Here is a 26,386-nt window from a genome sequence, read left to right on the forward strand (position 1 = left end):
GGAAGCAACATGGTAGGCCACAGAGTGGCACAATAGGCATCGGCCAACTGTCTTCACAGTGTTTCTCTATAGTACGCTAGTTGTGCCTCCCTCTCGGCAGGTGGAAAAAAGTCATTTTGCACCGGTAGAGAGGGTCCAAGAGGGTGGAGATCATCCCTATGCCGAATGTTGACTATTCGGCTGTCACGAGTTAAGCAAAGTAGCATGCTGCGGGCCATCTGCGCAAGTGACTCTGAGGGACTCACACCTCCATCTCCACTGTATACTGCCACGGTGCTTCTGGGTCATCTGCCTCTTCTTCTACCTCCTCCGGATGCTCCTGCTCCTCCTCTCCTGTCACCTGAGTACTAAAACCACTAATTTCACCAGACTCTGCTTGTGCTCCAATGTCCTCCTCCACATCATCCCCCACCGGACTCATGTGGCCATGATATGTAGTCGCCACTTCTCCAGTGCCCTGACCAGACAGATTTTGCAGCATCAGTTCCAGGACAGGAAGTAGTGGAATGACATTATTCATCCCACAGTCCTGGCGACTGACTGATAACGTGGCCTCTTCGTCTTGCACCTTTTGTCCCTGAATTGCCCCGGGTTTTTGGCGCACGTGATCGGATTGTGTCACATCGGCGTCGGCTTGCTTGCGACGGAAATCGGGGGGCATGGCCGTTGGAACACCCCACGGATTAGGAAAAAACATGGTATTTAAAAAAAAATTGTGTCGCAAGAACAGCACTTACATGCACTGAGGAGAAGAAGGTGAACATCGGCGGACCTCGGCGCAGCAGCGACACCTGATGGACATCGGCGCACGGACCTTATTGAATCCCAGCAGAACCCGAATCCTCGTCGGAGAACGCGCCACTGGATTGCGACTGGACCGGGTAAGTAAATGAGCCCCATTGATTTCTTCTTGCATGACGTGAAGCACCTGTGTGACTTCGTTCGCCTAGGGAAACCAGGTATAGAACTGCGTGACACCACTGTGCCCTGCACATGTGGTATGAAGGAGCAGCACTTAGACTTATGGTGGCTGAGGTGGAAGTGGAGAGGGAGGAGGAGGAGGCGGACGTTGGCACAGGAGCAGCAGTTTGACAACGTGGAGGAGAAAGCGGCCTCTCCTGTTCATGTTGGTGTGGCTGGACGGTAAGCACATTCACCCAGTGGGCCGTAAAGGACATGTACTGGCCCTGACCGTAGTCTGCTCCTTAGGATGGCTGGGCGCATTCAGTTGTCTCTTTGTAATCGCCTCGCTCAACAACTGCTGGCGCTATTCGTAGCGAGGAGCAGGAGCATCTGGACCGGGAGATGATGTCAAAGACAGGTGCTGGAACCTTGACTGGCAGAATTTACATGTGTGCCACTAGGTGCTGCTGCCGTTGTTGCTCCGTCAAGATGGACCACATCTGAGATCCCAGGCCATTGGATGGTGACGCTGCATTAGTTGGCGCAGGGTCGTGGTTCCACCGTTAGCTCCCTGGCCACGCTTCACTTTCTGCCCACAGATACGACATATACACACGCTCGGCTCCTCTGGTGTCTTAAAAAAAACCTACCACACCACGAGATAGTGATTTTACTGCCAACACTGTGCACTTAGTGACTACTACCGCTGATGCCTTGCTGAGCCCCTCTGCGACCGATTACTTGAACCTGCAAATCGGGATTTGAACCCCGCGGACATTTGGCTCCCGTCCTCGCATTGCTGCCACCCTGCTGACTCACGGCCACAGCAGCGAGTTTCTGCCAGCTCAGCTGCTTGACACGCAAGCTGACACTCTCTTCTCCTGACTATAATGAATCCCTTGCTACACCTGTCTCCCAAGTGCGATCGGCTACATTATCGTCAATTTGTGTTTCCCTGTCACTGCTACTCCCCTCACCGGTGTCAGTATGCACTGCCTGCCTACTGCACGAAGCAGCGGATGTCTGTCACACCTCTTCACTGTCAAGCAGCTGCTGACTGTCCTCAAGCACTTCGTCCTCACTGAATAGTGGCACTGAGCCCAGACCACCTAGTAGCTCTCTGGCTGCGGGAAATGAACAGGACAGGGGCTGATTGAGAACCGGTGAGGGATGCTGACCTGCTCCTGGTCAATGCCAACTAATTGTTGTATCTGATGAACCCACGGACTCTTGTCCGGGGTTTGTCAGATGTTATATTTGAGGAATTGCATGACCTAGTCAACCAATCAACAACCTTTGGGTTGTTAATCAACACACTGGCCTCACAGAGTCACCCCTGCTGCGACGACCCCCTACTGTGCTGCGACCTCTGCCTGCTCCACCTGCCACCTTTCTGTCTGACATAGTGGTTAATCAACTACGTGGATTTGACACGTATTTATTGCTCTCAACTTTAGCAACAAAAAAGTATTGGAATTTGCGTTATACAGATACCCCATAATGAACACCCTGTAATTGGAGCGAAAATCACTTTATAAACTACGTGGATTTAACACTTATTTCTTGCTCTCAACTTTAGCAACAAAAAAGTATGTAAATTTGCATTATACAGATACCCCACAATGGACACCCTGTAATTTGAGCGGAAATCACTCTGTAAACTATGTGGATTTGACATTTATATCTTGCTCTCAACTTTAGCAACAAAAAAGTATTGTAATTTGCGCTATATAGATCTCCCTTAACGCACACCCTGGGAGAGAAGCAGAAATCACACTATAAAATAGGTGGATGTCACATGTTTTTCTTGCTCTCAATTTAGCAATAAAAAACTATTGTAATTTGCGTTATACAGATCCCCCTAAACGCACACCCTTGGAGAGGAGCAGAAATCGCTACAGCAAAGTACACTAAAAGCAGCCAGATGCTACAGACAGCATATGCAGTGTGAAATGCCTGGATTGAAAATGGCTGGGTTTTAAAGGGCTGTGAGCCTGTGTGACATCGCATAAGCCTGCCAGTTGCTGATTGGCTTACAGGTCTGCAGAGAGAGTGTTCCTTTCTACTTCCCAGAGTTCTCTGCTCCATGTAACACGTTGTGCTTGCGCCCATTTAGCTAAAAAAAGAGGGAAAAAAAAAACTTTGTTCCCACGAACGAAACTTAGGTGTCTAGAAAAGATTACACACCACCCAAAGTAGGAAAAAATGCCTTTCCAACCCCTAGACTAACTCCTTGGATCAACTGAGACGTTTTGGAAAAAAAAAGTAAAATAGAAAACACAACTTTTTGTGGAAAAATAAACTTTTTAAAAAACAAATTTTATTTTTTACAAAAATCGGAAAAAGTTACAAAAACATAAACTAAACAACCCATATTTTGCGGAGCAATTGCCCTGTTTAGTGATGAGTAAAAGAAACCAAAAAATGTGTCTGTCATTGAAACCTTGGACAACCACAGATGATGACACAAGCCAACACCTGGGACCGGAATCTAAGTGGCACCTGGTCTTCACCAGGTCTCGCTGCAAAGTGGGATGGTCTTGCTGTGGTGTGGTGCCACCAGGTCGTTCCACAGGTGCGACTTGTCAACAGTGGCAGCCAAGGTCGTGGTACAGGAACGGAAGGCAAACTCATAGTTGGGGACAGACAGATGGTCAATACAGGTGGCAAGGATGCAGAGTCAGGAACATAGCGGGAGAATAGGACTGGCAGCAGAGGTTCGAGGTCAGGATAAAGTCCGAGGTCACAATGGGAGACCAGTACACAGAAGAGTTGCAGGGAAAGCTTTCTCTTAGGCATGTAGCTTAAAGATCTGGCAGGGGATGCTGGGAGAAGCCAACCTTTAAGGAAAGCCAGGAAGTGGCCCTTTAAATCACGAAGTGGCGGCGCCGACAAGCCAGGATGGGAGCAGGAACGTGGAGAGGTAAGTGAGGGCCGAAGGAACGGAACGCCGCCATGGAGAGGGGCACTGGTGTGCTGTGATCCGAGACATGGATTGCAGGGACACCATTGACAACACTAATGGTGGAGTTCCCATCTGACATTGAGGGCTCAGTGGTTGTCACAGAGGACTATGCTCCCCTCCTGGAGATTACACATGCATTATTTTTTACAGTTTTATTATAAATGTTGGTATGTTAAAACATTACCTGTTTTCTTTGAATGATTACATTCGGTGTAGATTTGATAAGATCGGGGGATTAACCACTATTCAAGGGCCAAATCTGTTTTGCTGATGACGAAAACATGAAAGCTGTGCCACTGGTTTACTGAAAATCTCTAGCCCTGAACTCATTGCTCTATATCGGGGGTAGTTGCAGGCCTGGGAAAACAAGAAGCAGGTTGAAGAGCTTTGCCCATAAATGCCACGAAAACATTTGATCTAGGTATGACAGCATGCTATTCACTGATAGGAGCATCTTTACAATCAAGGTATTACTGGAGTCTACTCACTGACAACAGCACTTTTATGATCCACATATTAGTGTGCACTATTCACTTACAACAGCACTTTTATGTGCTCTATAGGTGTGGGCTCTTCACTAACAGGAGCAACTTTACAATGAAGCTATGATTGATGATGATTTTGAATACTGAATACTATTTAGAGACAGGATCTTCAAGACCATGCTGGATGATACAGTAAATGCTAATATTGATCCTACCAATACTGATCTTTCCAAGTATTTCTGTAAAATCCTCTATAATCAGTAAGAATATTCCTGCACTATAGCAGCCTATGATCACCTAATGCAGATCTTCATAGTGCCCTGATAAGGGAATTTTTTTGAGATTTTCACATATCCCTGATCACAGCAACCTCTTGTCTGTAACAAAGTGCCCTGACAATTGCTCTCTATAGCTGTCTATTGAGTGTAATAATTTCTTTACATGTGACTCTGCTCTTATACTGCAGAGTCACATGTCCTGCCCAGCCAATCACACGTATGCCCACAAAGGAAATGCTTGTGGTTGCTAGGGGGCTGCAAGCTACTTGATTGGCTACTTCAGCAGTCAATCAAGCAGCTTGGCGCTTTTTTCCAAACATGCACCAGGCTCCTGAACAGCAGAGTTTGTTTGGTCTCGGGTCCTTGGTTGCCAAACCCATCAAATTTGGTATCGACCAGACTTTATATAAATGCACTTTAGATATGTGCAGATTATTTCACCTATTTTCATATAAAATCCCATTCAAGAAGGGAAAGTTGGAAAATGAAGCACTAATGTTGCCCAAGAAAGTGTATTTCAAAAATGTTTAACTAACTTTTTTTTTTAAATGTGTGATGATGACAGCAAAATTGTAGTTTTAGATAGTCCTAGGACCACTTTATGGTCGGACCTTTAGACTTAATTCATATATTTACAGTTGTTGCTTAAGAGGCAACACAGGAGGTCCTTGTGACCCGTTAAAATTTAACTTTTACTTCGATATTCCTTAAAAAGGATCACGATATAATCATATATATGAGCCTTGACATAAAGAAACACATTAAAAGAATATGGCGGATGTGGAGAAAATCTCAATTGATATAGTATACTGGTATGAGAGGCTGGTGGAGCAGTGTGACTCGCTAAGGGGTGCTACTATACCGATATACTATCGGGATGGACAGTTGTGAAGTGATCGCTGAAAGCAGCTGTATACCTTTCTGCGGTGGTGTGTGCCAAATAGGATATACCTATTCACCTCTGGGGACTAGTATATTTACACACCACAAGCAATAGCATACTTGATTTTAAGCTAAATCACACCATCCACACAACACATTCATACATTGGTAGTCGTTGGCATATATTACTGGACTAATGGTCTCTGCAGCACGACCCTAAGTCCTAAATGAGTCTCCAAGTGAATCGCCATCAATTAAAATTAGGCTCAAGCAGCCCCCCCGACATGTTTCGCCATTGACTATTGACATAGTCCAGTAATATATGCCAACGACTACCAATGTATGAATGTGTTGTGTGGATGGTGTGATTTAGCTTAAAATCAAGTATGCTATTGCTTGTGGTGTGTAAATATACTAGTCCCCAGAGGTGAATAGGTATATCCTATTTGGCACACACCACCGCAGAAAGGTATACAGCTGCTTTCAGCGATCACTTCACAACTGTCCATCCCGATAGTATATCGGTATAGTAGCACCCCTTAGCGAGTCACACTGCTCCACCAGCCTCTCATACCAGTATACTATATCAATTGAGATTTTCTCCACATCCGCCATATTCTTTTAATGTGTTTCTTTATGTCAAGGCTCATATATATGATTATATCGTGATCCTTTTTAAGGAATATCGAAGTAAAAGTTAAATTTTAACGGGTCACAAGGACCTCCTGTGTTGCCTCTTAAGCAACAACTGTAAATATATGATGACAGCAATGCCTAAACCTTCAGATTGCAAGATGGTGGCAGTAAATAAACTCCTAGACTAAATGTGACCAAAATTGAGGACAAAACATTTTACTGATTTTATGGTTTATGATTTTGTTGGATATAGAAAAGGTCCAGAGAGAGATTGAGAAAGTTATTGGGTCGGCTCAGCCCCAAAAAAGTCATCGGAAAGAGATGCCGTATACCAATGCCGTCCTCCATGAGATACAACGATTTGGAAATGTTGCTCCAAACAACCTGAAACACGCTACCACCCAAGATGTGAACTTCAGAGGTTTTCTTATTCCCAAAGTAAGTAAAAAGAAACACTGAGGATTAGTCACATAAAGGTATTGGCGGCACGGCACAGCAAACATTGCCAAGGACATGTGGTGGTATTTGACATCCATGCTGTTAAAAATTGAGAATGTTGTGCCCATGGGCTCTTTAATATCTATACTGTCCATTGTGCCTCATGGTAGGGTAGCAAAGTATAAAATGGTATGGTTGCAAGTAGCAAAATACAATTTAGCAGACAATTTTTGAGGCCCATAATAAAATAATAATTATTTATTTATATAGCGACAGATTACGATACTGCACAGTGTTTGCCAAATCGGTCCCTGTCCCCATGGGGCTCACAATCTAAACAACCTACCAGTATGTTTTGGAGTGTGGAAGGAAACCGGAGGACCCAGAGGAAATCGACGCAAACACTGAGAGAACATACAAACTCTTTGCAGATGTTGACCTGGGTGGGACCTGAAACCAGATCCCAAGCACTGCAAGGCAGAAGTGCCACCGTGCTGCACCATGCTACCCACTCAGCCATTTCTTGAACCTACATCTATTAATCTATATCTTATGAATATGGCTTGTATCCTCTCCTGCATATAACCCCTCACATGGCTTGTATCCTCTCCTGTATATAACCCCTCACATGGCTTGTGTCCTCTCCTGTATATAACCCCCTCACATGGCTTGTATCCTCTCCTGTATATAACCCCCTCACGTGGCTTGTGTCCTCTCCTGTATATAACCCATCACAAGGCTTGTATCCTCTCCTGTATATAACCCCTCACATGGATTGTATCCTCTCTTGTATATAACCCCATCACGTGGCTTGTGTCCTCTCCTGTATATAACCCATCACATGGCTTGTGTCCTCTCCTGTATATAACCCCCCTCACATGGCTTCTGTCCTCTCCTGTATATAACCCCCTCAGATGGCTTGTATCCTCTCCTGTATATAACCCCTCACATGGCTTGTATCCTCTCCTGTATATAACCTCCTCACATGGCTTATGTCCTCTCCTGTATATAACCCCTCACATGGCTTGTATGCTCTCCTGTATATAACCCCCTCACATGGCTTCTATCCTCTCCTGTATATAACCCCTCACATAGCTTGTATCCTCTCCTGTATATAACCCCTCACATGGCTTGTATCCTCTCCTGTATATAACTCCTCACATGGCTTGTATCCTCTCCTGTATATAACCCCTCACATGGCTTGTATGCTCTCCTGTATATAACCCCCTCACATGGCTTGTATCCTCTCCTGTATATAACCCCTCACATGGCTTGTATCCTCTCCTGTATATAACCCCTCACATGGCTTGTATGCTCTCCTGTATATAACCCCCTCACCTAGCTTGTATCCTCTCCTGTATATAACCCCTCAATTGGCTTGTGTCCTCTCCTGTATATAACCCCCTCACATGGCTTGTATCCTCTCCTGTATATAACCCCTCACATGGCTTGTATCCTCTCCTGTATATAACCCCTCTCATGCCTTGTATCCTCTCCTGTATATAATCCCCTCACATGGCTTGTATCCTCTCCTGTATATAATCCCCTCACATGGCTTGTATCCACTCCTGTATATAACCCCCTCACCTGGTTTGTATCCTCTCCTGTATATAACCCCTCACATGTCTTGTATCCTCTCCTGTATATAACCCCTCACATGGCTTGTATCCTCTCCTGTATATAAACCCCTCACATGGCTTCTGTCCTCTCCTGTATATAACCCCTCACATGGCTTGTATCCTCTCCTGTATATAACTCCTCACATGGCTTGTATCCTCTCCTGTATATAACCCCTCACACAGCTTGCATCCTCTCCTGTATATAACCCCTCACACAGCTTGTATCCTCTCCTGTATATAACCCCTCACATGGCTTGTATCCTCTCCTGTATATAACTCCTCACATGGCTTGTATCCTCTCCTGTATATAATCCCTCACATGGCTTGTGTCCTCTCCAGTATATAACCCCTCACATGGCTTGTGTTCTCTCCTGTATTTAACCCCTGACATGACTAGTATCCTCTCCTGTATATAACCCCCTCACATGGCTTGTATCCTCTCCTGTATATAACCCCCTCACGTGGCTTGTGTCCTCTCCTGTATATAACCCCTCACACGGCTTGTATCCTCTCCTGTATATAACCCCTCACACGGCTTGTATCCTCTCCTGTATATAACCCCTCACATGGCTTGTGTCCTCTCCTGTATATAACCCCCTCACATGGCTTGTGTCCTCTCCAGTATATAACCCCTCACATGGCTTGTGTTCTCTCCTGTATATAACCCCTGACATGACTTGTATCCTCTCCTGTATATAACCCCTCACACGGCTTGTATCCTCTCCTGTATATAACCCCTCACACGGCTTGTATCCTCTCCTGTATATAACCCCTCACATGGCTTGTGTCCTCTCCAGTATATAACCCCTCACATGGCTTGTGTTCTCTCCTGTATATAACCCCTGACATGACTTGTATCCTCTCCTGTATATAACCCCCTCACATGGCTTGTATCCTCTCCTGTATATAACCCCCTCACGTGGCTTGTGTCCTCTCCTGTATATAACCCCTCACACGGCTTGTATCCTCTCCTGTATATAACCCCTCACACGGCTTGTATCCTCTCCTGTATATAACCCCTCACATGGCTTGTATCCTCTCCTGTATATAACCTCCTCACATGGCTTGTGTCCACTTCTGTATATAACCCCTCACATGGCTTGTATGCTCTCCTGTATATAACCCCTCACACGGCTTGTATCCTCTCCTGTATATAACCCCTCACATGGCTTGTATCCTCTCCTGTATATAACCTCCTCACATGGCTTGTGTCCACTTCTGTATATAACCCCTCACATGGCTTGTATGCTCTCCTGTATATAACCCCTCACATGGCTTGTATCCTCTCCTGTATATAACCCCTCACATGGCTTGTATGCTCTCCTGTATATAACCCCTCACATGGCTTGTATCCTCTCCTGTATATAACCCCTCACATGGCTTGTATGCTCTCCTGTATATAACCCCCTCACATAGCTTGTATCCTCTCCTGTATATAACCCCTCACATGGCTTATGTCCTCTCCTGTATATAACCCCCTCACATGGCTTGTATCCTCTCCTGTATATAACCCTTTACATGGCTTGTATCCTCTCCTGTATATAACACCCTCACCTGGTTTGTATCCTCTCCTGGATATAACCCCTCACATGTCTTGCATCTTCTCCTGTATATAACCCCTCACATGGCTTGTATCCTCTCCTGTATATAAACCCCTCACATGGCTTCTGTCCTCTCCTGTATATAACCCCTCACATGGCTTGTATCCTCTCCTGTATATAACCCCTCACATGGCTTGTATCCTCTCCTGTATATAACTCCTCACATGGCTTGTATCCTCTCCTGTATATAACCCCTTCACATGGCTTGTATCCTCTCCTGTATATAACCCCTCACATGGCTTGTGTCCTCTCCTGTATATAACCCCTCACATGGCTTGTATCCTCTCCTGTATATAACCCCTCACATGGCTTGTTTCCTTTCCTGTATATAACCCTTCACATGGCTTGTATCCTCTCCTGTATATAACCCCTCACATGGCTTGTGTCCTCTCCTGTATATAACCCCTCACATGGCTTGTGTCCTCTCCTGTATATAACCCCCTCACATGGCTTGTATCCTCTCCTGTATATATCCCCTCACAAGGCTTGTATCCTCTCCTGTATATAACCCCTCACATGGATTGTATCCTCTCTTGTATATAAGCCCCTCACATGGCTTGTTTCCACTCCTGTATATAACCCCCTCACATGGCTTGTATCCTCTCCTGTATATAACCCCTCACATGGCTTGTGTCCAATCCTGTATATAACCCCCTCACATGGCTTGTGTCCTCTCCTGTATATAACCCCTCACATGGCTTGTGTCCTCTCCTTTATATAACCCCCTCACATGGCTTGTATCCTCTCCTGTCTATAACCCCTCACATGGATTGTATCCTCTCCTGTATATAACCCCCTCACATGGCTTGTGTCCTCTCCTGTATATAACCCCTCCCATGGCTTGTGTCCTCTCCTGTATATAACCCCTCACATGGCTTGTATCCACTCCTGTATATAACCCCTTCACATGGCTTGTTTCCTCTCCAGTTTATAACCCCTCACATTGCTTGTGTCCTCTCCTGTATATAACCCCCTCACATGGCTTGTGTTCTCTCCTGTATATAACCCCTGACATGGCTTGTATCCTCTCCTGTATATAACCCCCTCACATGCCTTGTGTCCTCTCCTGTATATAACCCCTCACATGGCTTGTATCCTCTCCTGTATATAACCCCTCACATAGCTTGTATCCTCTCCTGCATATAACCCCCTCACATGGCTTGTGTCCTCTCCTGTATATATCCCCTCACATGGCTTGTATCCTCTCCTGTATATAACCCGCTCACATGGCTTGTATCCTCTCCTGTATATAACCCCCTCACATGGCTTGTGTCCTCTCCTGTATATAACCCCTCACATGGCTTTTATCCACTACTGTATATAACCCCTCACATGGCTTGTATCCTCTCCTGTATATAACCCCTCACATGGCTTGTATCCTCTCCTGTATATATCCCCTCACATGGCTTTTATCCTCTCCTGTATATAACCCCTCACATGGCTTGTGTCCTCTCCTGCATATAACCCCCTCACATGGCTTGTGTCCTCTCCTGTATATTCACAGAAAAAAGACCTAAGGAGGATATCCCATTTCCAAGTGTCACGATAATTAAAATTTAACCTTTATTAATTGTGACAAATAAAATAAGAAATTGTTTTACTGGCAATTAATTTCTTTTAAATTCCCAATGTTCGTGAGGGGATTTCTGCAGTCAACAATAGAGTGAAGTGTAAATTCGCTAATTTGTCAGTATGAGTTATATATTTGCATTAGTCTATTAAGATAGATAGACTTAGGTGCTAGGTTTATTGTGTACACTGATCACTGAGCAGTCGTGTGTTCACACTAAGTAGAGAAAACTGAACAAGTGTTTATATACACTAAGTCTGTTGCAATAAATAGACTTAGGTGCTAAGTATATTATGTACACTGAGCACTGCTCCAGTGGTTGTTCACACTAAGTATCAAGTACTGAACAAGTATTATATACACTAAATAGCGAATACTAACCAAGTGTTTGATTGCACTAAGTAGCGATATCTGAGTAAGTGTTTGTTTGCACTAGGTAACAATATTGCTATGACTAGTTGTCAATATTGTATCATTCTCATATATTGTACACAGTGTGCTCTCAGCATCACATCGCTCTGTCAATTCACTCTAAGTTAAACTGTATCTAATTTAGGCTGTCATGCCTTTCAAATAGCTAGCTCTGTCTGCAGCCCAGAGTCTTCATAGCTAAGCTAACGTAATCTAATGTCCCACATACACACATTGATGCTAAAAACTGAACTAACAGCCCCCCAACATGTTTCGCCAGAAACACCTGGCTTCCTCAGGGGTATTGGGTAGAGATGAGCGAACACACTCGTCCGAGCTTGATGCTCGTTCGAGCATTAGCGTACTCGAAACTGCTCGTTGCTCGGACGAGTATTTCGCCCGCTCGAGAAAATGGCATCTCTCGCTGTTTTGATTTTTGGCGGACAGAAACAGAGCCAATCACAAGCCAGGAGACTCTGCACTCCACCCAGCATGACGTGGTACCCTTACACGTCGATAGCAGTGGTTGGCTGGCCAGATCAGGTGACCCTGGGATAGACTAGCCGCTGCCCGCGCTGCTCGGATCATTCTGTGTCTGGATGCCGCTAGGGAGAGAGCTGCTGCTGGTCAGGGAAAGCGTTAGGGCAGTGATGGCGAACCTTTTATAGACCGGGTGCCCAAACTACAACAAAGACCCGCTTATTTATCGCAAAGTGCCAACACAGAAATGTCATTTGTGATTTATACTCCCTTCTCTGTCACAGCTTTCATTGATGCCAGCCTCCTGAGGAAACCAGTAAACAGAAAATAGAAGAAATTTGGATGATCATTGTAGCTTCCCTCCAAGGTCCCATACACAGAAAATATTCTCAGGGCTGGAGCAGAAGCTACAATGATAATCCACACCTTCCCATCCACTCCTCCAGTAGTCCTAGGCAGCGCTGTCACTTTAAAGTAGCTCTTTGCACAGCAAGTCCTGGGCTGTCTGGGACTGCAGGAAGATACCTGGAGTCATGTCTGGTGATGGCCTGAGTGCCCACAGAAAGGGCTCCGAGTGCCACCACTGGCACCCGTGCCATAGGTTCGCCACCACTGCGTTAGGGTGTTCTATTAGAATAGTGTTAGGCAGGAGTGATTCTACAAGAACCCAACAGCCCTTCTTAGGGCTACAATAACGTTATACTTTCCTTTTTTTTGTTTGCTTGTGGCTGGGCTTGCTGGCACTAGTAGTGCAGCTAGTACCATATTGTGAGGAATTAGCAGGGGGACTTGCTACCGTTGTGTTTAGCTCTTAGTGACGCACATATCCACCTCAAACACCAAAGTGGGACAATTCATTAGGGGTTTGATTGAATTAGGCAGAGTCTTCTGATTTATTTTTTTTCTTCAAAACTTAAAGTGACTTAAAATCCAGTTGTTGTGTGCTGTTAGAAACTAGGCATACAAGAACCCAACCGACTTTCTTAGGCCTACAATAGCGTTATATATATATATATATTGTTGATTTGCTTGTGGCTGGGCTTGCTGCCATTAGTAGTGCAGCTAGTACCATACTGTGAGTAATTTGCAGGGAGACTTGTGTTTAGCTCTTAGTGACACACATATCCACCTCAAACACCGAAGTGGGACAATTTATTAGGGGTTTGATTTGAATTAGGCAGAGTCTGCTGATTTATTTATTTTTTACATTTATTTCTTTTTATAACTTAACCCCTAGGCGCACCAGGACGTTATAGTACGTCCCCGGGGCTCGATGCTTAGCGCACGGGGACGTTCTATAACGTCCTGCTTCTGGCACCGGCTCACGAACGGAGCCGGTACCAGAAGCAGCGGCTGTCAGCTGTCTAGTACAGCTGACAGCCTGCGCTAACACCCGCGATCGGAGCCGGCTCCGATCGCGGGTGTTAACCCCTTACACGCCGCGATCAAACATGACCGCGGCGTGTAAGGGTGTTTGCGCTGTGGATCGGATCCCCCGTGCCGCTTACGGGGGATCCGATCCACTTCTGGGCAGCTCCGAGGACTGGCATGTGCCCCGGAGCTGCCCGGTCTCCATGGCAGCCAGACCCCTTCCGGGTCTGACTGTAAACTGTCTGAGCATGTGCAAGCTTGCTTAGACAGTTTACACTGCTCTACAATAAAATAGTATTGTAGAGCAGTGTATTGAACTTAAACCAGTGATCAGAGCATCACTGGTTCAAGTTCAAGTATGTATAAGTAAAAATATGCAAAAACACTTAACACTACACATTATAATAAATAAAAAATAAATACATAAAAATATAAGCCCCTAAAATGTCACTTTCCCATAAAAACACTTAATAAAGTATAAAAAACACAAAAACACAAAAAACCCCGCATATTTGGTATTGCCGCGTCCGTAACAATCTGTATAATAAAACAGAATCATTACTGGACCCGCACGGTACACGCCGTAGAAAAAAAAACGCAAAAACGTTCCGAAAAAAGATAATTTTTAATTAATACCCTATAAAAAAATGCTCTAAAAAGTAATTTAAAAAATGTTATGCACTCCAAAATAAGCCCACTAAAAAGAACAACTCTTCTCGCAAAAAATAAGCCCCTAACCAGATTTGTCAGCCGAAAAATAAAAAAGTTATGCATATGAAAAGATGATGATGCTAAAATGAACAAGATTTTCTCCAAATTGGTTTTTATTCAGTACAATTGAATAAAATACACAAAACCCCCACATATTTGGTATTGCCGTGTCCATAACAATCTGCATAATAAAACAGAATCGTTATTAGATCCGCAAAGTTAACCCCGTAAAAAACAAAACAAAAAAAAGCTCCAGAAAAAAGATCATTTTCAATTAATACCCTATAAAAATGCTCTAAAAAGGGATTTAAAAAATGTTATGCACTCTAAAATAAGACCACTAAAAAGAACAATCCTTCTCGCAAAAAATAAGCCCTTAAACAGATTTGTGAGGCGAAAAATAAAAAAGTTATGCATATGAAAGACGGTGATGCTAAAAGTAACAACATTTTTGCCAAATTACTTTTCATGCACTAAAAATGGGAAAAAAATAAAAAATCTATATAAATGAGGTCTTTTTGTAATCGTGGCGACCCATAGAATAAAAATAATATACTATTTTTATGGTATGGTAAACAGCCAAAAAAAAAAACCCATAAAAATCTTCCTGAAAAGTGATGATTTTCATTTCCTCCACCAACAAAGAGTTAATAAAATCTCACCAATTAGCCTATAGATTCCCCCAAATTACGTACCAGAAAAGTGCATCTCATGTGGCAAAAGAAATAAGCCCCTATAGGTCCTCAATAAAAAAAGAAAAAAATTATAGCCTGTACAATGTGACATAGCAAATCTGCTCTGGATGGCGCCTCCTTCCCTTCTATGCCCGGCCGTGCGCCCATACAGCAGGTCACCACCACATATAGAGTATCCGTGTACTCGGGAGAGATTGGGTATAAAACTTTGTGGAGTCTTTTTTCATTTAATCCATTGTAAATGTTTAATTTTCCACCCAAAATGAGTGTATTGTGAAAAAATATTACAATTTGCAGACTGCACCTCCATTTTGTTTTAACCCCTATAAAACACGTAAAGCGTTAACAAACTTCTTAAAAGTGGTTTTTCATACGTTGAGATGTGTAGTTTCCACAATGGGGTATTTTACGAGTCCCACTATTATTTAGGCCTCTCAGTGTCAATTAGAAGTTGAGCAGGTCCATCTAAATACAGGTTTTGGTGATTTTACAAAAAATGTGAAAAATGATACCTAAATTCTGAGCCTCATAACATTCTAGTAAAATATGTGGAATCTTAAAAAACCATGCCAACATAAAGCAGACATTTGGGAAATGTAAGTTATGAATTTATTTGGGTGCTATGACTATCTGCATCAAAAGTAGAGAATTTAGAACGTTGAAAATAAAGAATTTTTCCAAATTTTTGCCAAATTTAGTTTTTTTTCATAACTAAACACAAAAGATATCATCCAAATTTTTAAACTAATTTGAAGTACAATGTGTCACGAGAAAACAATCTCAAAATCCCCTGGGTATCTCATAGCGTTCCAAAACTATAACCACTTATAGTGACACAGGTCAGATTTGAAGAATGGGGCCGCGTCCTTAAGGCCAAAAGAGGCTGAGTCCCCTAGGGGTTAAAGTTATCTGGCAAAGCAGTGTGCTCTCATTGTAGGCTACAAAATAGCCATAGGAGAACCCCAACGGCTTATTTAGGCCTACAATAGCGTTATATTTTTCTTTTTTTTGTTTGCTTGTGGCTGGGCTTGCTGGCACTAGTAGTGCAGCTAGTACCATATTGTGAGGAATTAGCAGGGGGACTTGCTACCGTTGAGTTTAGCTCTTAGTGACACGCATATCCACCTCAAACACCGAAGTGGGACAATTTATTAGGGGTTTGATTGAATTAGGTAGAGTCTGCTGATTTATTTTTTTACTTTTATTTTTTTTTATAACTCAAAGTCATCAGTCATGAGGGAATAAAACTGAGGAACTTCTGTCAGGACATGGGTTTACAGGATATATGGAGAGTAAAATATGGCAAAAAAAGAGCTTTCTCCTGTCACAATAAATCCTGTAATACCCTGTCCAGAATAGATCACGGATTGGCCAATTCGCAGGTAGTGAGGAACATTTCTAGAATGACTTATGAACCGATTGTGATCTCTGACCATGCTCCAGTTCTAGTCACATTAGGGGAACCAGCATTCAGTAGGCGGAAGTTTAAACTAAACCCCCATTGGCTAACTGTTCTTGAACCCAGTCTGGACTTAAAAACAGCTATTGGTGAGTTTTGGGACAGGAACATTAATACTGCAAGTACTCTTGCAGTTTGGGATACGTTAAAACTATTTATTAAGTCCACGCTTTCTCACGCTATCAATGCTAAAAAGAAAGATTTTAGTAGGAAGGAGGCAGATTTAAAAAAGCAGGTAGAGGAAACATCTAAGAATTTAGGATACCCTGGAGATACCACTCTTATCCAGGCCTATAAGGACGCCAGGGGAAAATATGAAGATTTTCTAATAGAAAAAGCCCAGCACAAACTGTTCTTTACGGGTCAGCGTTACTTCACGGAAAAGGGGAAACCAGGTAAACTTTTAGCCAACATGATTAATAACAATAAACAAGGAAACAGGAACATCTCAGCTATCAGAGGACATAGAGGACAAATATGCAGAGAGCAACACGAGATACATCAGGAATAGAGATGAGCGAGCACTAAAATGCTCGGGTGCTCGTTACTCGAACCGAACATTTCCCGATGCTCGAGTGCTCGTTTCGAGTAACGAGCCCCATTGAAATCAATGGGAGACCCGAGCATTTTCCAGTAAAATTACAAATTGACCGAGCACAGTGAAATAACACAGTGCAGAACAGATTGCAGATGTTCGGGAACATCTGCGATCTGTTCCGGAGACACGCGTGCAGAACGGTGTTCTCCGCAATAGTATTTGAAGAACAATATGTGTAGAGAACAACTTGCAGAGGTTGCCAAACATCTGCAATGTGTTCTTCACACATATTGTTCTTCAAATACTATTGCGGAGAACACCGTTCTGCACGCGTGTCTCCGGAACAGATCGCAGATGTTCCCGAACATCTGCAATCTATTCTGCACTGTGTTATTTCACTGTTTTCTTCAATTAAACGACTAAATTAAATGTTTTAATTGTATTTTTTTATTGTTCTTCACTTCTTTTTTTTAAATTAAATGCTCGTTATCGAGCAGGGCAAATACTCGTCCGAGCAACGAGCTGGTCCGAGTATGCTAATACTCGACCGAGCATCAAGCTCGGACGAGTATACTCGCTCATCACTAATCAGGAATTCAAGCGTTTTTACCAACACCTTTACAAGTCCGTTGGGGATAAAAACCAAGCGGGGGATATTAAAAGATATCTGCAGGATATTAACTTTCCGTGCCTGTCTGGGAATCAGGTGGAAACGCTGAATTCCCCGATTACGTTGAAGGAGCTGGAGGAGACAATTGACTCCTGCAGCGCTGACTCCGCCCCAGGCCCGGATGGCCTCCCCTTTAGTTTATATAGGAGATATAAGGAAGTACTGGCCCCAATGCTCTTAACTACAATGCAAGAAATTTATAAAAGAGGGAAAGTGACGGACTCAATGTCTGAAGCTATCATTATTCTCATTCCAAAAAAAGACAAGGATCTACTTGACCCCGGATGATTCAGACCAATTTCACTGATCAATACCGACGCTAAAATCATAGCAAAGGTGTTGGCCAGACGACTTAAGAAGTGATGGACAAATTTGGGGTTGGGGCGGAGTTCTTGAAATGGGTAAAGTGTCTATATAATTCTCCAAAAGCCAGGATTGGTATTCATATCAGCGAGTCGGAGGGTTTCCCCCTTAGCAGGGGTACGAGACAGGGTTGTCCCCTCTCCCCACTCCTCTTTGCCATTTTTATCGAACCTCTTGCCATTAAAATAAGGGCTCATGCTGGTATAAGAGGAGGGGGAAGCGGTGGACCAGAGGACAAGTTGAGCCTCTACGCAGATGACATCCTGCTATGTCTGCGAGATTCTCCATCATCGATATCTAATGCAGTAAGCACAGTGACAGAATTTGTCCAGTTTTCAGGTTTAGAGATTAACTGGAGTAAGTCAGGTCTGATGCCGTTGGACGGGAATAAGATAGCAGAGTTAGAATCTGGAATTAAAATGAACTGCCAGGAATCATTGAAATATCTTGGGACCCTGATCTCAGCAAATGTGCAAGAATATGAACTATTAAATTTGAAACCTGTAATTAATTCAGTTAGAAGTAGGGTCCATACCTGGGACAAACTACCTCTCTCCTTTGCGGATAGAATCGCCCTTATAAAAATGGTCCTGTTGCCACAAATTTAGTTTTTTTTTACTTCATGCCCAATTTGGATCGACAACTCCTTTTTTAAAGCAATGGAAGCTCTCCTTAATGAATTAATCTGGGGGAGGAAGAGAGCCAGAATCAAAATTAGTTACTTATATAGACCCTTAGGAGAAGGGGGGCTGGGTATACCCTTTCTGCAGGGCTATTTTCTTGCAGCCCAGATGTCCCGCATAGTAGGATGGAAAGACAGGGACGAACCATTGAAAACTTGGATAATGGAGGACTGGAAAGCCCTTACTGTGTATGGGGCACTAGAGAGAGGGGTAGTGCAGAACAAAAAGGGGTCAAACACAAGTATGGAGGCCATACATAAAGGCTGGAGTTTGGTGAGGAAAATAATTCATATGGATGGCATTTTAGAAGATACTCCTTTGTGGAACAACCCTCTCTTCCCAGAGCTTGGCAACCTCCCAGATCCCATCTTTTTGGAAAATAGAGGGGTGCGCCTCTTTTCTCAGATACTGGATAAAGGGGTAGTAGTAAGTTTCTCTTCACTTAAAACAAAAGTGGGTTTGAATAATGGGGATTTTTTGAGATACTCACAGTTAGCACATGCAATTAAAGCAATTAGGATGCGTAGAAGTATAAAATTAGAGTCACATCCATGTATAGATTTTATCAAAAACACTAAAAAGGAAAAGGGCTTGGTCTCTGGGGTATATAGACTACTGATTAAAGGTATGTTTTTAGGGGTGAAACACAAGTCACAAGAATGTTGGGAAAATGTGATAGGACAGATAACATTACAAGAGTGGGAGGGGATCTATAGGAATGTGAAGGTAGGATCTATTAGCGAAAATCACAGGGTTATCCAGACAGAGTTACAGGCGGTCCCCTACTTAAGGACACCCGACTTACAGACAACCCATAGTTACAAACAGACCCTCTGACCTCTAGTGAAGCTTTCTGAATGCTTTACTATAGTCCAGATTGCAATAATCAGCTGTAAAGTGTCTGTAATGAAGCTTTATTGATAATCCTTGGTCCCATTACAGCAAAAAATGTTTAAGCTATAATTGTCACTGGGGCCAATTTTTTTTTTGTCTGGATCTACAATGATAAAATATACAGTTTCGACTTACATACAAATTCAACTTAAGAACAAACATCCAGACCCTATCTTGTACGTAACCCGGGGACTGCCTGTATTGTATAGACTATACTACTCTCCAGATGTGCTGTACAAGATGAAAGTGAAGAGTACATCTAAATGTTTCAAATGTGGAATAGAGGAGGCTGACTTTCTTCACACAATCTGGGCGTGTGGCAGTTATGGGACTGTTTAGGACTAGTGATAAAGTGAATCAAAAAGAGAGGTTACTGGTACTAAAGCTTATGACAATAGCAAAGGTTCTTATAGTTCGGGAATGGGGGAGCAGTAGGATTCCCAATGTGGACCACTGGTCTGCTCTTACACAAAAGATTAAAATATACGAACAAATCTATGCTGATAAAAGTGGAACCAGAGGGAAATGGGCGGAGATTTGGAGTAACTGGAAATAGGAATTTTTTTATTTATTTATTTTTTTTTCTTTTTTTTTTCTTTCTCTCTCTTGCCAGTGGGGTGGATGGGAAAGGGTGGGGGGATGTTGTCTTAATATATACGGTGCAAGGTTAATAATGTAAAAAAGAAGAAAATGTTTGGTTTCTTTTCACCCTTCGGGATGATAATTGTTTGTATGTTACACATTTTCTATGCGGTGCAGGGGGAGGGGAGGGGAGGGAGGAGGGAGGGAAAAAGGGAAGGGAAAAGAAGAAAAAGAGAGAAAGGTTGCGATAAGAAAACTGTTAGCCCATACCTGTTATAAGTTGGTCTAGGACATTGCTAACTGTTATAAATTGAATGTGTAACCGTATATAAATAGGCGCAACTACAAGGAAAAAAAAAAAAAAAACACAGAGGGCCAAGGAGTCCAAACTGCAGGGAGGGCACAGCAGTGATCATGTACAGTTATTGTTCCAATAAAACCCATTTACAATTCTGAAAAAAAAAAAAAAGTCATCAGGCACAGCACAAAATCCAGTTGTGTGCTGTCAGTGTAGGTTAGAAACTAGCCATAACATCGTTTTGTAAAAAAAAAACACAAATAAAACAAAAAAAAAAAACACAAAAAATTTACAGTTTACACTTTAATTTTGAAAATGTTGAACCTGAGGGCTAGGGGTAGAGGATGAGGGCATGGACGTGGGCGTCCAACTACTGCAGGGGTCAGAGGCCGTGGTCCTGGGCGGGGTGATACACCACCTGCTGATGAGGGACTCATGGTAGAGCACTGTTGAGGCCAGAACAATGCGAACAGGTGATGTCGTGGATTGCGGACAATGCTTCCAGCCATCTAGCAGTCTTCCACACAGTCCACCCATGTCACTGAAATCAGCACTCCTCCAGCTCCTCCACCTCAGCCTCCTTCTCCCCAGTCTGCCCCCTCCCAGGAAAATTTGGCATTTGAACCGGCATACTCTGAGGAACTGTTTTGTGGACCCTTCCCAGAGTCACAAACCAACTGTCCGGTTGCTGCTGAGCTCTTTTCCGATGCCCAGGTTTTCCACCGGTCGCAGTCTGTGGGTGATGATGACATTGTTGACGTAGTGGAAGAAGTGTGTAAAGAGGTGTAGGACGATGAGGAGACAGTGGTGAAGTTGTTGTCAGGGCAGGAAGTCCGAGGGGGGAGCAGACTGAGGGATCGGAGGATGATGAGGTGACAGACCCAAGCTGGGTTGATAGGCCGGGTGAACACAGTGCTTCTGAGACGGAGGCGAGTCCTATAGCAGAACAGGTTGGAAGAGGCAGTGGTGGGGCCAGACGGAGAGGCAGGGCCAGAGCTGGTGCATCAGCGCCAAATGTTTCACATAGTCAAGCTCCCGTGGCGAGGGCTAGATTTTAGGAAGTCTGGAGGTTCTTTAAAGAAACACCGGATGACCGACGGACTGTGGTGTGCAACCTGTGCCACACCAAGATCAGCAGGGGTTCCACGACTACTAGCTTAACTACCACCAGTATGCGCAGGCATATGAATGCTAAACACCCCAATCAATGGCACCAAGCCCGTTCACCTCCGGCCGGGCACACCGCTGCTCCTTCCCCTGTGTCATCTGCTCCCTCTGCTAGTCAGCCCCCTGCCCAGGACCCCAGCCCAAACACCTCCCGTGCGAAAACCACATCTTCGTCTCCACGATCCTCCCCAGCATCCACCAATGTCTCCATGCGCAGCGTTCAGCTCTCCATACCCCAGACGCTGGAGTGCAAAAGGAAGTATAGTGCAACCCACCCACACGCCCAAGCCCTCAACGTCCACATCTCCAAACTGCTTAGCCTGGAGATGCTGCCCTATAGGCTGGTAGAGACCGAGGCCTTTCGCAACCTCATGGCAGCGGCCGCCCCTCAGTATTCGGTCCACAGCCGCCACTACTTTTCCCGATGTGCCGTCCCAGCCCTGCACCAGCATGTGTCAGACAACATCATCCGTGCCCTGACTAACGCCGTTTCTGACAAGGTCCACCTGACCACGGACATGTGGACGAGTGCTACCGGGTAGGGCCACTATATATTGCTGACGGCACATTGGGTTAACTTGGTGGAGGCTGGGACCGAGTCTGACCTTGGGGCTGGTCATATACTGCCGACGCCGAGGATTGCCGGGCCTACCTCGGTCCAGGTCTCTCAGGCCTACTATGCCTTCACCTCCTCCAACCCCTCCTCCACCTCCTCCTCCGAATTACCATCCGTGGGCATGGCGCCATCAGTCGGTAGCTCTAGGCACAACAGCAGTGCCGTCGCTAAGCGACAGCAGGCGGTGCTTAAACTGCTGAGCCTAGGCGATAAAAGGCACACCGCCCAAGAGCTCATGGGCATCACGGCGCAGACTGATCTGTGGCTGGCACCGCTGAACCTGAAGCCAGGCCTGGCCCATGTGTTAAATCTCATAGTTCAGCGTTTCCTCAAGACATACCCCAATCTGTCTGATTTGCTCACGAAGGTGCACCGCATGTGTGCGCATTTCAGGAAGTCCAGCACAGATGCTGCCACTCTCAGGGCAGCGCAGCGCCGCCTCCAACTGCCCGCTCACCGACTGTTGTGCGACGTGCCCACGAGGTGGAATTCAACATTAACCATGTTATCCAGAGTTTACCAGCAGCGCAGAGCGATTGTTGACTTCCACCAGAACTGGTAGTCAGGTCAGTCAGCTTCCTCAAGTCTACAATGAGGAGTGGACGTGGATGTCTGATATCTGTCAGGTGCTGAGTAACTTTGAGGAGTCAACACAGATGGTCAGTGGCGATGCCGCCATCATCAGCCTCACCATCCCGCTGCTTGGCCTGTTGAAAAACTCTCTGGTCAGCATGAAGTCGGAAGCTTTGCGCTCTCCACAAGAGACGGGGGAAGAAGATTCCCTTGTTGATAGCCAAAGCACCTTCAGGTCTGTTTCTCAGCGCATATCGGAGGAGGTGGAGGAGGATGAGGAGGAAGAGGAGGAGAATGTTGGCGAGACAGAAGAGGGGACCATTGTTCAGTCCTTCACTGTTCAGCGTGTATGGGCAGAAGAAGAGGAGTTGGAGGAGGAGAAAATGGGCAGTCAGGCCAGTGAGGGGAGTGAATTCTTGCGCGTTGGGACTCTGGCGCATATGGCAGATTTCATGCTAGGCTGCCTATCCCGTGACCCTCGCGTTCAAAGAATTTTTTCCAGCACCGATTACTGGGTATTCACTCTCCTGGACCCAAGGTACAAGCAAAATCTTTCCACTCTCATCCCTGGAGAGGAAAGGAGTGTGAGAATGCATGAATACCAGCAGGCCCTGGTGCACAAGCTGAAACAGTATTTCCCTTCTGACAGCGCTAGCGGCAGAGGGTGTACTTCTGCGGGACAAGTAGCGAGGGAGAGTAGGCGACCAGGCAGGCAGCTTGTCCAGCACTGGCAGGGGTATGCTTTACAAGGCCTTTGCCAGTTTTATGTCACCCCAGTAAGACACTGTCACCTGTCCCCAGTCTCGGCAGAGTAGGGCTGATCTTTACAGAAAGATGGTGAGGGAGTACGTAGCTGACCATACCATCGTTCTAAATGATCACACAGCTCCCTACAACTACTGGGTTTCAAAGCTGGACATGTGGCACGAACTGGCGCTGTACGCCTTGGAAGTTCTTGCCTGCTCTGCTGCTAGCGTGTTGTCCGAGCGGGTTTTCAGTGCAGCTGGTGGCATCATCACCGATAAGCGTACATGCCCGTCGACTGACAGCGCTGACAGGGTGACGCTTATCAAGATGAATAAAGCCTGGATTTCTCCGGATTTTCATTCTCCACCAGGTGAAGGAAGCTCAACCTGAATAATTTATGAACTCCTCTTCCTCATTTTCTTCCTTCTCCTCCTCTTTGTACACTAAAGCAGAGGAAACTGGCTATTTTTTGCCAGGGCCAACTGGCTCTAGCTATAGTACTCTATGTATTTAATTTTTCTGGAGGGCCACCTCCCCGGTCCTCTGTTTTAAACAATTTTTGGGAGTGCCACATACAGGCACTCAATCTATTTAATTTTTCTGGAGGGCCACCTACCTGCTCCTCTGGTTTGAAAACTTTTTTGGACTGCCACATACAGGCACTCAATCTATTTAATTTTTCTGGAGGACCACCTACCTGCTCCTCTGGTTTGAAAACTTTTTTGGACTGCCACATACAGGCACTATCCAAATTAAATTGTCTCCATAGCAGCCTCCACACGTCGTCTTTTTAGCTGCCTCCACACATTGTCTCCATTGCTACCTCCACACGTCATCTCCATAGCTGCCTCCAAAAGTCGTCCATATAGCTGCCTCCATACATCGCCCCTTATCAAACGAGCTGTGTCAGGCAGAATTTTGGTTTGTTTTCATGGCTTCCACATCAAACTTGTTAACTTTGTCGCCACCCTGCTGTGTTATCCACAAAATATACTGGCAAACTTTTATCATTTACCGATATTATTTCAGCGCTTCTTGCGCATCTGTTTACATTCCCCTCACCCACCATAACCCAAACTTATAAGAACACTACTACACTTGATCTTATACAAAAGGTTCATAGAAGTGCTGTTTGGGGAGGAGCCGAGAGACAGGGGCTTGGACAGGCGAAAGCTCGCCTGGCAGCGGACCGCCAGCTCCATCCCAAGATCCAACTAATATAGTTTTAACTGCAGCACCTTTAATCTACTACTACCACCTTACTGCCTCCATACATCGTCCCCTTATCAAACGAGCTGTGTCAGGCAGAATTTTCGGGTGTTTCACCAGATACATAATGGAACTCGGCCCATCTGTCGCCGCCATGCTGGAGACCTGAAGTTGCAATCATAGCAGCGCAATATGGATGCCCCATACTGTCGCTCTTAACCATGGAACCATTTACGAAAAAACAATTAAAAATAGAACCACTATGCTATTCCATTATTCCTAGGTGAAATATTCAAACGACCCGGCCTGCTTTGAAAATGATAATTTTTTCAAAGTAAACGCTTATGGCCCCCAGGCCCATTTTGGGTGGGGAGGAGCCGAGAGACAGGGGCTTGGACAGGCGAAAGCTCGCCTGGCAGTGGACCGCCAGCTCCATCCCAAGATTAGGCAGCCTCATAGGCATCCATGCATGCTGCCCTTGCTGTTTCCTGTCCATTTTGCCTCCACGATCCTCCACAGCGTCCACCAATCATAGAAGCAATATGGATGCCCCATACTGTCACTCTTAATTATGGAAGTCGTCTCCATGGCTGCCTCCACATGTCGTCCCCTTATCAAAAGAGCTGTGTCAGGCTCATTTTTCGGGTGTTTCACCAGATACGTTATGGAACTTGGTCACTATGTCGCCACCATGCTGTGTTATCGACTAAATATACCGTCAACCTTTTGTTGGCATAGGAAATGATTTCAGCGCTTCTTGCTCACCTCCTTTGGTTCCTCTCTGCCACCCATTGGTTTGAAGCCTGAGTCCATTTAGGGTATGTCGCCATGACACTCTCTAGCCTGCCGCTGCTGCCGCTGCCTCTGCATGAAGTCCCCTATAGTGTCAGGGTCAATTATTGGATGTTTTAGATGCTATCTAGCCTCATTCGGTCACTCTGTCATGGCCATGCTGTTGCCCATAATTTTGGCATAATGGTGCGATTAAGCAGCCTCAGAGGCATCCATGCATGCTGCCCCTGCTGTTTCCTGTCCATTCCCGTGGTGTTTCCATCCTTTTCTGAGGTTCCCAGGTGTTTGGCCAAGCTTCCCTGTGCAGAGCCTTGGTCCCCTTGAAAAATGCTCGAGTCTCCCATTGACTTCAATGGGGCTCGTTATTCGAGACGAGCACTCGAGCATCGAGAAAAGTTCGTCTCGAATAACGAGCACCGGAGCATTTTAGTGCTCACTCATCTCTAGTATTGGGCTATAGGTAAAGGCGGCGTGAACTATTTGGAGTTATAAAGACTAAACAGAACCTCCCAAACTCAATAGGTGACCAAACATAAAAAGCCTTATAGGTATATTTCACTCGAATGGACAAAGAATGTGAGTGATTGATTGGATGGCAAATCCATTTGTTAGTAAAGGGTGACATCATCCTATTTCTCACCAATGTTATGCAGTTCTTGGGACCCTGTGTCCAATTGACAGCTTACCTCTGCACATGTGGGTAGACTTAGTTAAAAAGTAAGATGTACTGATTAGCAATGCACAGGTCAA

At 44.9% G+C, this 26,386-nt stretch overlaps 2 protein-coding genes across 2 annotated transcripts in view; one reads left to right on the top strand and one right to left on the bottom strand.

Moving 5' to 3' along the window:
- LOC140122939 (uncharacterized) overlaps positions 1-26,386 on the bottom strand; it is a 360,094-nt gene that overhangs the window by 133,343 nt on the left and 200,365 nt on the right. The gene's annotated exons all lie outside the window — the stretch shown is intronic.
- LOC140122647 (cytochrome P450 2C5-like) overlaps positions 1-26,386 on the top strand; it is an 80,187-nt gene that overhangs the window by 40,417 nt on the left and 13,384 nt on the right. The window contains exon 7 of the mRNA XM_072143743.1: positions 6,403-6,587. Within this exon, the coding sequence (XP_071999844.1) occupies positions 6,403-6,587 (185 nt within the window). The remainder of the gene's footprint in view (positions 1-6,402; positions 6,588-26,386) is intronic.

Source organism: Engystomops pustulosus, chromosome 3 (genome assembly GCF_040894005.1).
Source record: "Engystomops pustulosus chromosome 3, aEngPut4.maternal, whole genome shotgun sequence".
NCBI classification, from domain to species: Eukaryota; Metazoa; Chordata; class Amphibia; order Anura; family Leptodactylidae; genus Engystomops; species Engystomops pustulosus.